The sequence below is a fragment of the Juglans regia genome, chromosome 3, assembly GCF_001411555.2.
Source record: "Juglans regia cultivar Chandler chromosome 3, Walnut 2.0, whole genome shotgun sequence".
In the NCBI taxonomy this organism is placed as follows: Eukaryota; Viridiplantae; Streptophyta; class Magnoliopsida; order Fagales; family Juglandaceae; genus Juglans; species Juglans regia.
In genome coordinates this window covers 19,027,407-19,042,528 of record NC_049903.1, presented here as the reverse complement: position 1 = coordinate 19,042,528, position 15,122 = coordinate 19,027,407, and the positions used below count along the sequence as shown (strand labels likewise).

General features: G+C 35.1%; 1 protein-coding gene across 1 annotated transcript; it reads left to right on the top strand.

Annotated features, from left to right (window-relative positions):
• Positions 1 to 2,155: 2,155 nt before the first annotated feature.
• LOC108999070 lies at positions 2,156 to 6,143 on the top strand. Its single transcript, XM_018975869.2, has 2 exons — positions 2,156 to 2,282; positions 4,412 to 6,143. Exon 2 carries the CDS (start codon positions 4,425 to 4,427, stop codon positions 5,742 to 5,744), a length of 1,320 nt encoding a protein of 439 aa, XP_018831414.2. The 5' UTR covers positions 2,156 to 2,282; positions 4,412 to 4,424; the 3' UTR covers positions 5,745 to 6,143.
• The last annotated feature ends 8,979 nt before the right edge of the window (positions 6,144 to 15,122 follow it).

Sequence of the window (15,122 nt, the reverse complement as noted above, 5' to 3'; positions counted from 1 at the left end):
TTTTTCCACGTCCAGCTTCACTGCATCAATCTATTTATATAAGAAGAAGAAAAATATTTTAAAGTAATTATATAAAAATAATTTTAAAAATTGACATATTTTAATATAATTTATTAAATTAAAAAATTATTTTTATTATAAAATAAATCTAACGAATCAGATAAAATTATATCAGTTTATGAAATTATTTTTATATAATTCCTTTACGGATGTAGCAGTACTCTTTATATAAATACAACTCACCATCCTTCACTTGTTAAAATAAAAAACAAAAAACATAATAATCAGCTTCCTAATTCCTAATATATCTACGTATTAATTATTTATTTTTTGAGTAAGGTCATATTTGAGAACACAACTGTTTTCAAGTATTATCAGATATTCTCAAATATTACATTTTCAAATATCACTCAAACATAAAATATTTTTCAGTTTTAAATTTTTAACTTTTTCATCTAATCATTATCTAATCATTACAATTTTTTCAAATTTCTAAATAAAATACAAAAAATAATACAAATTTTTAAATTTCAAGAAAAAATTAATATTCAAAAATTATATTTAAACAATATTTTAACTTTATAATATTTTTATTAAAATCTTTCTCTAATTTTCTAAAACCTAATAAAATATTTTAACTCAAATTATTTTACTACTATTTACAAACTATTTTACTATTATTAACAAATTATTTTAATACTATTTACTAATATTATTAGCATCTAAACGAACCCTAAATGAAACTAGTAAACTTGTGAGTTAATTCGTAGTAAGATGGACTGGAATTGCTGATATAGTTTTTTTCCAACAAAAAAAAAAAAAATTATTGCAAAAGAAATTTGTAAAAAATAATTACAAGTTTTCTTCCTGTAAAGTATAACTCATTTCGAAATATAACTATCAAGTTATCAAAAGTTGTTCATTAACTCAAAACACTCACCTATTTTTTTAAAAAATTATCAAACCTTTTAAAATTGTACCCTTTAATATCATATTACATCGACTATTCTTGTAAGAATAATTTTATGTTTTTAATCCAACTATAATGTGACCGGGTCTTAAAGTCCTGTAGACTGAAACGCATGCGACGGTGCAAGTATCCAAGGGTATTTTAAAATATGTACAAGTAGATTTGGTCTGATTTGAAAGAGATCCGATACGGTCCGTTCTTAAAAATCGAAATAGGTCCTAAATTCATACGGTACCGGTTTTTATATTTGACAACCGATTTAAATTGAATCAGATTGATATATATATATATTTATATTTTTTTTTATAATATTATATATATTTTTTATATTATATTATATTATATTATATTATATTATATATATTATATGTTAAATTATTAATTAATATAATATAAAATTATAATCTTATTATTCAAACCCATTAATCTTATAACATAAAATTAATATAACATTTGATATGACATATAAATTTAATCTTAAAGATAAACATCAATATTAAGTTATTAATATAAACTTATTTTTAATATATATATATATTAAGGATAAGTACATTTTTAGTATAATTAATTATAATATATATTCTTTTTGTAAATACATTTTTATATATTTGATCACATATATTTATATAAAAAGTCTAAATATTTCTTCTTAAATTTTTAAAATCGGTATATACAAACTCAGTTCTTAAAATATATATAAATCGATTACACCCCTATAAATATCTCTCGTCACTTTTTTCTAATACCTTATATGAAGATTTTACACAAATAAGATTAGATATAGTTTTAAAACTTGTAATATCGTATTATTTTTAAAAAGTAATAGAATTTATTATATAAATAGTAATTTTTTTTTTACAAAAATTCTAAATTTCCTCACTTCTTTTTAAAAAAAAAAAATGCACAAAACTTAGCAGCACAAAAATTGTATAAATTATTTCTGTTAGCCGGCAAGGTCGATATTCACTTCGCTTGTAAAAGCATCGTGATTGGGCGGGCGGTGAGGTACCAGATTGAACAGTGTAGTGGGGTTTATCAGACGTACTTTCCAATCCTTGGAGACAAAAGAGCAGTGACTTGCATCCACGTAGCAGCTCACTAAGAGACGAGAATACGTTGACCCCACGTGGGTCCTACATTAGCAAGCCTGTAGTCCAGAGTTGTTGTTTTTCCTCGACACTTTTTCCTACGAGCCTACAACACAACCTCCACTACTCCCAGTACCACTCTCCCATGGTTGACAGGAAGGCGTTCCTCCAAAGGCAGATATGTTCTGGAATTTGAGGAAAAGGGAAAGCTTTTCTCTATACTAGTAAGTAATGATCTGTTAGCTTTGAGGGTGCTTTTATTTCCATTAAACTCTTGCATATATATATATATATAGCCAAAGTGTCATGATCTGAGTTTTTCATTATATATTTGGCTTCTGGGTTATATATTGAAGATCAGAATAGAGATTATTTGGAGCTATATGTATCTTCTGCAATATATATGTGTTGAAGTTTTATGTTTTTGTTAATATCTGTCTTACCTCTCATCTAAGAGTGATGACTTCCATATTTAAACATTAGTTATATAGATATGCATTCAGAGCCGTTTACAAGAGATCATGATCATACTTTCTTGATTTGTTTTTCTTTAAGGAAGAAGAATAGTAGTCTCAATTTTATTGACAGAGCGGTATTACTCTGTCGCTCAGATTAGCCAGTTGAACCTTACTGTTATGTCAAAATCATCTTTTTATTTTTTCTTATATTTTTTTATTATTTTAAAACATTTTTAAAAAATATAAAAAAAATATCAATACGCTAATAATCACTTCCTTAACTATTAAATAAAGAAAAAAAATTAAAATACATAAAGTGTCAAAATGAGGAGGCAAGTTGAGTGGGCAAAGTAGTATTTTTCTAATTTATTGATAACTCCCACATACATGGTTATAAAAAAAAAAAATTGAAAAATACTTTAACCACAAAGAGATTATAAAAAGTAAACCCACAAACTGATGTGACTTAGTGCAGTATATCATATTATAAAATTATTTTTATTGTAAAGTAGATTTAACGGATCATATGAAACCACATCAATTTATAAATTTATTTTTATGTAGTGATCTCTTTGTATATAACCTCTAAAAAAAATTAGGTTATAAAAAAGATTGTGGTACAAAATCAAACTTTTAAAATGTAGACCATTATATATAATATAGACCATTATATATAATCGGACTTCAAGATTGAAAATTATAAATTTGAATTCGAATAACAAAATGATATCCTGATCACTAATTTCATCCTTTTCGGTTGTTTGACTTGAATTCAAATGATTTAATTGCGTTATTGAATTCAAAGGACCAAAGTATTATATGTTATGATATTTAGATTAATGTTCGATCGTGTATACGGCCATTTTGATTAATGTAAGAGGGTGGAGAAGGCAATTAGACAGCTAGCTAGCTGCAGGATGCGTGCAATAATATTAATATGTATTAATTGAGATATGCGAACCTATTTTATTTTTTGTTGTCATATTTATTACAAATTGTAGCTGTCTGCAGAATGGTGGGTACGTTGTTCTTTTATTGAAAGGTCGCACTCAATATTACTGCATGCCGTGGTTGTAGTTATTCGAATTAATCATACACTATGAAATTATGGCATTAATCATACAGTTTTATTCATTACTACTTGTGGGAACATGTATTATAAGTTCCACTTTTGTCAACATTTCTCGAATACAGGATCATAATAATATAACTTACTATCAAAAAAATGGAATAATATATATAGTTACTCAATTATTAATTTCTTCTTATCCCATTAATATACACGTTTCAATAATTTAAAGCGCACAATAAATTTTCGTATAAATTTATCTGGTATATATATGTTTACCATTAATTTTATTAGAAAATTCATTAATTCATACTAATGCTAGATACACGACAATTGTGAAGTGTATAAATACCGCGCAATCTTTTTGATAAAGAGTGAAGTCTATTTTTTAAAAAATTAGTTTTTATTTTATTTATGTGAATCTTGCATTTACAAGAATTCTACCGTATTTGAGTGAACTCCATAATTGTAAATATTAATTTTTTTTTAAATTTATAAAATTAATTGAATGCTAGATATATCTAAATGGTAAAATATAGTCAGTTAATCTGTCAGATCAATTAATGTTGTGACACCATTAATGTAAATTGTAAATTGTCTGCTTGATTGTTTGTTTGGCTGGGATATGGTAGCTGACCTTCATTTACAATATCAGTTGTTTTCTTTTAAAAAGAAAAAAAATTAATGTTGTCACACACTAAACCTAACAGCAAGCGCAGTTACACAGACATTCTCGGTCTTTCATAGACACATCCGATACCATCTCGCGTCCGAATGTCATTGGGCTACTTTCATACTAAATTTTTATTTTCCTACATCTGTTTAGGATTTTCTGGGAAATGATGTCACGCCATACATCCGAGCTCGAATCTGGAACAGCGGACTCCGTCGCATTCTCACCTCGTTCAGACCACTCTCTTCACACGTTGCATGATCGTCAGAACGCACACGTACGGTTCATGTGCAGTTTCGGCGGCAAGATCTTACCCCGGCCCCACGACAATCAACTTCGTTACGTCGGCGGCGATACACGCATTGTTGCCGTCCAGCGTTTCACCAACTTTTCGACCCTTCTAACAAAGCTCTCCAAGCTCTCAGGTACGACCGACATGAATATCAAGTACCAGCTTCCCAACGAAGATCTTGATGCTTTGATCTCAGTGACGAGCGATGAAGACGTGGAGAACATGATGGAAGAGTACTACGACCGCTTGACGCACAATCAGAACCACCCGAGGTTGGCCCGACTGAGGCTCTTTCTCTTTCCCAACGGTGACCAACTCTCCCGAACTAGCAGTATCAGCTCGCTTCTCAGCGGCTCAACCAACCGTGATCACTGGTTCCTTGACGCTATCAATGGAAGCTCTTCTCTCAGCTCGGGTCTCCAGCGTAACCAATCCGAGGTCTCTTCGATTGTCTCCGAGATACCAGATTACCTGTTTGGTTTGGATAATTCGGATCAAGAGACTCAAACGAAATTAAAGAGCATTCGACACACACTTGCCGAGAACACATCCAGTTTAGATATGGGTTCTCTTACTCCGGCTACTGCTTCCACCTTTTGTTCATCATCATCGGCTCCCAGTGTGCCGCAGGTGCCAAACCTTCCTCCCGTCAAGACCAGACCCAATCTCCGGGATCGATATGAGGAAGGAGAGGAGCTCAAGTATCAACAAGAGGGATTTACAGAGACAAGTGAACCGCCCATATCGCAACCGACTGTGTACTCGGCCAGCACCGAGATGCCGCACTACTTTCTGGACTCTCGTTATCCTGGTCATGCTGCAGAGGCAGTGCCATCAGTCTACTATGTTCCTGGGCAGATCCCACCCGGGAATGTTTCAGTTCAACCCATTTCTATTCGGGCCCCTTATGTTCATCAGTACTTGACAGTGCCGGGTCAAGTACCGCTTAACTACCATCATCGGGTATCCGATGTCGGTCAGGTGTATGGCAGCGGGATGAGGCCAGTGGCAGCGGCATTTGAACCGTACGATGTTCAGGCAAGAGTGGTTCCTGATGGAGTGAATCGGCAGGTGTTCTACGGGGTTAAAAACCCGGGTATGGTTCCATTTTATCCAAACATGGTGGTTCCGGGTGGGGAAGCTTCGCAAGGCAATATCGTTTCAGAGGCAAAGACGGGTGGGGCCTCCCAGTAGTCTTTGATCGTAGTAGTACTACGTTGAGCCTCATGTAGCCAATGTAAGTAACTTTATTTGCTTAATCGTCCTCGCATAGTGCTTGCATGAAAAGGGGTGTAAAATTGAGGGTTAATCTATCTATTTGCTTGATCAAATTTGATGGTCTAATTAATATAGATAGATAAGATATTAAATTTGAAAATCTTGTGCGGTCAGCATGCAATATTCAATATTAATGGTAGACCAACGGATCTATCTGTCCTTCATAATTGAATCATCAAATTTGATCAAACAAGTAGAAAATATCTCAAAAAATGTTTAATATGTTGATTGGGTCAATGGATTGTAATTACTACTTGTACAAATATTCTATTATTTTGTGTCATATATTCAATAATTATAGTCTAGTTTTTGTTCTTTCCAAAAAAGGAAAAGTATATATAGATGAATTATGTGACACATTAATTATTATTTTTTGCATTCCTGTATTTCTTAATGTTTAATAAAAGAAACTAAGAATGCACCAATCGTTGCATTCTTTCTTATTTCCTTCTTTTTTTAAAATGGGTATCATTTAACAATACAAATTTTTTACCATTAAAATTAACCTAAAGTTTCAAATTCAAATTTTCTACTTTTTCATCTAATCAATAGTTAATTATTATTTAAAATTCAAATTCAGAAAACAATACAATTTTTATAAACTCAAAAAAGAAACACAAAAATCAATACAACTTTTATAAACTTCAAAACAAAATTAGTATTACAAAATTATATTCAAATAATAATTTTATAATATTTTTATTCAATTTTTTATCGTTCATTTCTCGATACTCAATAAAATATTTTCACTTAAATTATTTTATTATTATTTACAAAATTATGAGATAATACAAATGTGCCTAGATCATTGTACCAACATGCCTAGATCATTCTTCAAAAAGTAATAATAAACACACAGGCTGTTTGTTCGCTACGGGAACTAGCAAATTAGAGTTTTTACTGTTCATTTATAGTAATAAATAGTAAAAGAATTTTATCATGGCCACTTCTTCAATACATTTTTGGAAACTTTGAGAGGTGGAGCTAGCAAATCGGCCAAAAAGTGTTTTACTTTGAATTGACATAAGCAAGGATATGTTTGATTGTGAAGATTCTGAAACTTTTCTTTATTTGGTTTTGGTAAAGGGGGAGAAAACTTTGAATAATATTCTTTTAAAATATGTTTAGTTACGGAGTTTGTAATAGTAGAAAAATACATTTAAAAAGTTGTTTAAATATAATTTATTAACAATATATTTTTTTAAAGTTTTAAAAGTTATATTAATTTTTTATTTGGTTTATATTCATATGAAAAGTTGAAATATTTTTAAGATTTCGAGATTTTTTATTCGATTTTAGAAATCTCTAAGAAATATTGTGTAAGCAATCAAGGCCTAGAGCTTGAGAATCTCTAAAACTAATTGATATCATCCCGACATTTTGGCAATCGGCACAATAAGATCAAAAAATAAAATCTAGCATTAACTTGCAATTCTTTTGAATAAACATGTTGATGCGATCGTCGGCTATGCTTACGGCATGCTCTAAAGACTTGCAATAAGAAAAGAAAACTCGGGAAACCTAGTGGGGTGCTTCTAATGCTAAAGTTAGAGAGGAGTTAACCTTTTTCAATAATTGATCAATGACTTTCTAGTATGTACCTCATAGGCTATTTATAAGAATTGAGGTGCTTTATCATTGAAAAACTCATTTGGAAGCATGATTCTCGGTACCCAGTTTAGTATGTTATATTTTAGCATGATTTAGCCATTGATGGTGTCCATCCAATGTGAATATCTCGCTTGGACTTATCTATGCAGATTCGTATCTCTTTGAAATACGGTTAGTTGATTTTTCATGTTGATTATGTTTTTCTAGGGTTTATCTTTGAGTCCATATGGTGAGTTTTATATAATCTATGCATTAGTCGCCTTATACCAAGTTGTTCCCTCATGTCCGTGGCTTTTAGTCACCTATTATTCATTTCTCACCCAGTACCCCCCGCGAGTTCCTTCATTTGTTGCCATTGGCTCTTTCCTCGCTCGTAAAGTGTATCTAGACTCAACAATTACTTTGCAAATTCTTGTCACACGTGTGCCAGTGGAAATCTTCATTCTTTAAACTATTATCTCTTTGAATCTAATATATCTCTCTCGACACGTGTTCCTTTTCATATTGTGTGGGATTTGTGCCTTCATTCACACGACTGTTGTGTAATGTGAAATTCGATGACCTATTTGACACGTCTCTTCGTGTAGCGCAAAATACATGATTTGTTCGACGTGTCCCTTCTACTTTTGACACGTGGTATTCTTTTTTTGGGTCCAACCTCTGTGCCCTTTGCCATTCCACCTTCCCATAACCGTCACCTGCCTTTTTCTTCTACTTTTCTAGCTTCTTTTTCTTACTCTGAGTAATCTTTGTGTTTGATTATATTTCTCTTTTGTTCCTTCAAATCTTCACCTTTTTTTACCCAAATGTTTCCTAGAAATGCTTCTCACTACGCTCCTTGTCAATCATCCAATTAGCCTTATGGACCCAAACCCTTTCAACCCACCATTTTTGTGGGGAGTCATCGGGCAATGACCACTTCCCAAACGGAGCTAAACTTCTTGAGGGAGTGGCTTGGCATCTCTGACTCGGTAAGGTTGAGCCTCCGTGACTCGCATGACGACATAGGGACTACAAAGCATGTTGGTCTTTATATCGACATGTTCCATATGGAGCTGAGGCTTCCCTTTTGCTGCCCCATCTAAGATGTTCTAGATTTCTTGGGCATGACTCATTCTCAGTTGTTGCCCAATGCCTAAGGATCTCGCTATCATGTGTGTGGCGTGGATAGGCTCTCGAAGCAATTGGAGTTGAGAACCCAAACTTGACTATCCGCAAATTTTCTACGTCCATGGCATGCGAAGGAAAGATGAGAATAAATGTAGCTTCCACTCACGCATTGGCTATTGGGTTATCAATTTGGAGTCTTGATATTCCCATGTTAAGAATTGGAACCAAAAGTTTTTCTTTGTGTCTGAGGAAGGTTGGGAGTTCCCATTTGGTGAGGTTGCACGACGAGACTTTTCGATCAGGGCCTCTTGGCATTCGGTGTCATATAGTTGTTGCTTTGATGTGACCCCCACTCGAGATGAGATATCATGCCTTGATCTTGTTTACGTTTGGGTTAAGAACAATCCCAACTCTATCAGCTCTAATGTTGTTCTTACCAAGGAGAATATCAATCGCTTTCTAGTCATGCTAGATTGGGTCATCCCATGATCATAAAAGGGTTGTCCCTTCATCTTCTTACCCTAAGGGAAAGAGGCCTTACACTGAGGGTGCTGGTCGATATTGAGGTTCCTGTGCATGTGCTAACCCCGTTGGTTCTGAGAGGGTATGCTGTCTCGACCTCTTTCTGCCATCCCTGCTTCTAGAGGTGGGCTAGAGCTCCAGCAACCTCCACCTTGTTGCATGCTAATTGTCTTGCGAACGTGGCCAACCAAGGGGCCAAGGATTTGGATTCTCTTTTGAATCCCAATTTTTTTAGTCAATTCTCGACACCTTCCCAGGCCCCTCTCTGGGGAGATTTGAGTCAGCTTCCCCTTCTTCCGAGGCTTCCAATGACTCCTTGGAGGTGATAGAGATGAGGGAGGGGACATGTGTCTAGAGCATTACTGACAGTGCGACTAAATAAGTTGGGGATTGCGCCAACCCATCTGGACATGAAGAACACTCCGCGACAATATCTTAGGATGTTCCTCTGGGCTCCAACAATTCCGCCAAAGGAATAGCTACCTCTACTGTAGAGGTATTCCCAAATGTTGCTCAACGTGACACCTAGAACATTGATGAGTAAGGAAGTGCTTTGGAGGGTATGTCAGGCCAAACTAGCCCCCCCCCCCCAGATTCATGGGTTGATTGTCCCAATGATGTGTTTTCGTCGCCTAGGGTTTGCCTTCTTCATCTAGGTGTCCTCCAAGGGTGCCTACTTTTGAGGATACTCTTTGAGGTTTGTCGCTTTTAGGTACCTCCAGCCTAGAGGTTGGTGAAACTTCCAACGCACTTATCTTGGAGAGCTCTCCAAGTCGGAGCATTGCCCCCCAATCTATAGGTCGAGTCTCCTTCTGGCACGCCTTCATCACCTAAAGGCGTGCCTTTGTCATTTAAAGATGTTCCACGGAGTACCTTGCCCCATCCCTAGGCCTTTGATACAGACTATGCATCGCCTCCTCCACTGAACCCAAAGGTTGGCAAAACCTCTAACCCACTTATCATTGAGATTACTTGAGAGCTCAGTGATTTACTCACTTCGATACATGACTACATTATTCATTTGTGGGTTTTTGTGTGTTTTGACTGTTTGGACTTGATCTTGCACCATATGCATAGACTATCTTCTTTGGCTTAGTAGATCGCCTAGCGCTAACATAAATTTGAGGAGAAATTACATTCTTCCCAATCATACATGTAAGGGACTTTCCACATCTTATTCGAGGCAATGGAGGAAAAAAAGCGGTGGGAGTAGCCAATCTCGTGTACAGGATGCCAAAATCACTATGATGAAGGCCGAGATGTCCGACCTGCGGAGAATTTTTGTAACACCCCAATGGAAGGCCCAAACCACATAGCCTATATTCTAAAAAGACCGTCAATGATACAATTAGAGCCCCATTGAAATATTACAAAGAGCAAGAACTCCTTCTTCCCAAACAATGTGTGATCCTATAGACCACCTACCTTATCCTCTTATCACATGGGGTATCACAATCTCATTCCTTAAATTCATGACGTCCTTGTCAGGTCCACCTATTGTAGGTGGCATTGCTCAAATTTCACATTTTTTGTTGAGATAGGTTCTGATACCATGCCCCGTACTTGGAGGGCCAGAGAATTACTTCCTATCACCTAGAAAATTATCTTCCATAATACAATTTCCAAAGACTTCAAAAACGTAAATTCATCTATTTCTGTCAAATATGTATATATATATCCCTTTACAAGGTCAGAAATGAAGTTATCCAATAAATAAACCAACAACTTTTCAATCAATGAAGTAATCCAACAAATAAATTAACAACTCCGCAAAGTCTTACTAAGAGTGTCAACATCCCCATAACTAATTCAACAGAATAAATCAAATCTACTGAATAATAGTTTCTAGTAATCTTAGTACTTATACCCTACACTTAACAATCTTGTCCCCGCTTCTTATTCTTGATCCTTAGCTGAAATATTCAAATCATTTGAAAATATTGTGGAAATAAGGGGTGAGTTATCAACAACTCAGTAAGCAAAAAATATATACTAGTATGTAAACATCAACCATTTACAGAGTATAAAATGCAAAACAAAATATTTTTAATTTTAGAATGCAGAATAAAAATGTTATCAAAATATTAGTATGACAGTTTCATAAACATTCATATACAAAAGTCTTTTGGCATAGCATAACTAAACATCATCATAACATATCATATAAGAGACATCATATTAAAACAGAAGCTATGTTTAACCCCCCGTAGTATGTTTCTGCTATCCCTGGTGGCCAAATTGGGCACAAACAAAAATGAATCTTCCCCTTATGATTCTCACAGCCTCAAGTGTGTACATAGGAAAGACCATATAGAAAAATCACCTTGTTTTCAAAGTTGGTGCTCTCAGAAACATAAATGTTGGTACCAACACAATAACATAATAAAAAATATTGGATCAAAACTAGAAACAGAATTAGAATGTCATGCTAAAAGTTTTCAAATACCAAATCATATCATAACAGAGTATTGAATAGATTCAGATCATTTTCACAAATTCAAAACATATTTAGAGCATCTTCACATAACCATGCACAAATTTTTCCGATTTCATATTCGCTCTTTTTATACCACAGAGAACAAAATGCCAAAATTTGCCCATGTCTGCACCAATCATTACAGAAAATATTTTTCTATTTTTATAAAGATTTCATGAATAATGCAAATCAAATAACGAAGTTGTTTCAATTATTTTATAATAAAACATGCATATTTTTCATAAATCAACCCCAGTCCATTTTTTTTTTCAAAGTTTAGAATAGGAACCTCATTTACCTGACTCTCGTAGCATATAATCTATGTTTTGAGATCGTATATTAGTTGTGTCATAATAACCTAAATCAAGAAAATATTTGTTCATACATTAATAATCCACACCGACATATAAATTTAACTAATGAAAGTCTCACTATCCTAACAATTAAATAGTATGAGTCCGTAACTAGTTAAATTCATAAACAACCCACAAACCAACATATCAAACACTCAACCAACCCTCACTTACTCTTGATATGTCAAACAAAACATACATGATCCACCAACTCAACATGTTCAATACAACCACACATATAACCCCAACTAGTCTCGCATATCAATCCCACATTGCCAACATCAACCCAAACAACCAACATCAACACCAACATCAATATATAAACCCAAAACAACCAACGTCAACTCGATAGCCAACATATAAACCTGAAATAACCAACACGTCAACCCCTAGCATCCACCCAACTCACAACATGTCCAACACAACCAAACCAAAACACATCGTCCCACAAACAGCCATAAACCAACCCCAGGCAGCTACATACTTTAACTCACAACCATATAACTAAGTCCACACAACCAACATATCTAACCCATTAATAATCAACTCAATCATGAATGTAGTGGCAACACCATCTTTCAAAAATTACCAATGTACAAGTTACTTAAGAAAAATATAGACACAAAATTAAAGTTTGGATTTCCTTACCGAAATTCCGTTATTGGGATACAACGAATTCAATATTGGGATGAGGCTGTCTAAGATTAATTTCAATGCCCTGTGATACAAAGCAGTGATGTTAAACCGAGATTTAAATTAGTGTTTAATGCACGACAAGATAGCCTCTGTGAGGCAAGGCCGTGTGATAGAACTTATCGAGAGGGAAAATATAAGCGATGGTGACGATTGAGGTGAACCCACGACGGTGCAATTTTTGTGAGAGAGTGGTTTCAAGCTGCGTTAGGCAAGGGCATAGTGGATAATAAGGGGAAGGAGAGAGAGAGAGAGAGAGAGAGAGAGAGAGAGAGAGAACCCATAATCGAGAGACAATAAAGGGAGAGAAACATGCCATAGACAGAGAGCCTTACCAGTGTCGATGCATGGAACTGCCATAGTAGCGTCAACAACAGAGTCATGAACAACGAAAATGCGTTAGTTTATCAACCAAAAATAAACACTCGGGTACAGGGGAAATAAACAAAGAAAAAGAGAGACAGAGAAAGTGAAAGGGATGGTGCTTACCGTCATTCAACTAGAAATTCAACAAAAAGACTCGACGACAACATAGACCCGAGAAGGCCAACAAGTTTGCAGCACCAAATTACCACAAGGAAATCATAGTGGAGAGATAGATATGTAGAAACAAGTGCTGAAAGTGAATTTTGTGAGTGCAAAAATTAGTGTGTGAAACTGAGAACAGCGAGTGAATATAAAGGCTTAAGATCGTTTAACACCGTTTCAATGAGGAGGCTTGATGGAAACAAGAATCCAAAGACCTACAAGCTTGCAGCACCAAACGACAACAAAGAAAATCTTAGGATAGGGAGAGGGAGAGGGAATGAGAGTGGGTCTGTTGAGAGAGAAATTTGGGGGTGAGAAAACACAACTACAAAGACATGGGGAAGATAAAAATAGGGAGGAGAAGGATTCCGGGAGGGGGGGGGGGACCATTGAATGGGAGAAAGAAAGGAAGAAAGGTATGAGAGAAACTCACCAAATGACGTTGTTTTGCTCCTTAGCTATTGGGCTCGTCATGGGCTTGAGCCTAGGCTTGGGCCCTAAGCCTGGCGTATTACATCCACCCATTTATAAAAATTTTATTCTCGAAATTTGCTACAAGCTATCAAGATTCCCATCAAATAAATGTGGGTACTTAACTAGCATCTCTTCCTCAAATCCCCAAAAACCTTCTCTAATAGCATGATTGTTCCACAATACTTTAACTAAAGATATAGTTAGAGTCCGTAGTACCGCTTCTTTTCACTCCAAAAGCAACATCGGTTCTTCAGTATAAGTCAGATTTTCCGGAATGCGAAATGGCTCATAGTCAATGATGTGGGTGGAGTTGGGGATATACTTCCTCAACATAGAAGCATGAAATATGTTGTGCACCCCTGAGAGTGTTGGTGCTAGTGCCACCCTACAAGCCATCGGTCCAATCTGATCAAGGATCTCAAAGGGTCCTATATATCTAGGGCTTAACTTGTCATTTTTTCCAAATCTCATAACTCCTTTCATCGGTGCAATTCTTAGCAATACTTTGTCTCCAACCTCAAACTCTTACTGGTGACGATGATTGTCTGCATAGCTATTTTTTCAACTCTAGGCTGCTTTCATTCTAGCCCGAATGCGCTCTACCTTCTTTGTGGTTTTTTGGATGATTTTGGCCCCAAAAGTTGTCTTTCACCCACCACATCCCAATATAAGAGAGATCTACACCTCCTAACATGCAATGCTTCATAGAGTGTCATTTTAATACTTGCATGATAACTATTATTGTAAGTAAACTCAACCAACAGTAATGTCGCATTCAAGTCCCTTTTAAATCCATAACACATGCCCTCAACATGTCTTCCAAAATGTGAATAGTCATTTTTAACTGTCCATCCGTCTGGGGTTGAAAGGCAGTACTGAGATTTAAACTAGCGCCCATGGCCTCCTGTAGGCTTCTCCAAAACTTCAAAGTGAAACGAGGATTTCTATCTGATACGATGGATACCAGTACCCCATGCAATCTCACTATCTCCTGCATATACAACTCAACTAGTTTTTCCATCTTATAGGAAATTTTAATAGGCACAAACCGAGTAGTCTTCAACAAGCAGTCCATTATCACCCATATTGCATCCTACCCACTTAGTGTTTGTGGTAGACCTGTCATAAAATTCATAGAGATATGCTCTCACTTCCATTCTAGAATCTGAAGTGGTTTCAACAACTCTGTTGGTCTCTGATGCTCTGCCTTCACTTGTTGATAGGTTAGGCACTATTCTACAAATTTGAAAATCTCTCTTTTCATACCATTACACCAAAAAGGCTCTCTCAAATTTCGATACATTTTGGTACTCCTTGGGTGGACTGTGTAAAGAGAACGGTGTGCTTCCTAGAGAATTATCCGTTTTATTTCATTATTATCGGGCACACACAATCTACCTTTGAATCTCAATTCTCCATCCTCAAAAACATTGAAGTCAAATTTATCTCATTCTTTTACTTCTCCTACAAGTCTCACTAACCCTAGATCCTTTTTCTGGGTAGCCTTAATTCTATCTTCTAAAGCTA

Coding starts and splice junctions, on each gene's coding strand:
- LOC108999070 (XM_018975869.2), top strand. CDS start 4,425: ATGATGTCACGCCATACATCCGAGCTCGAATCTGGAACAGCGGACTCC.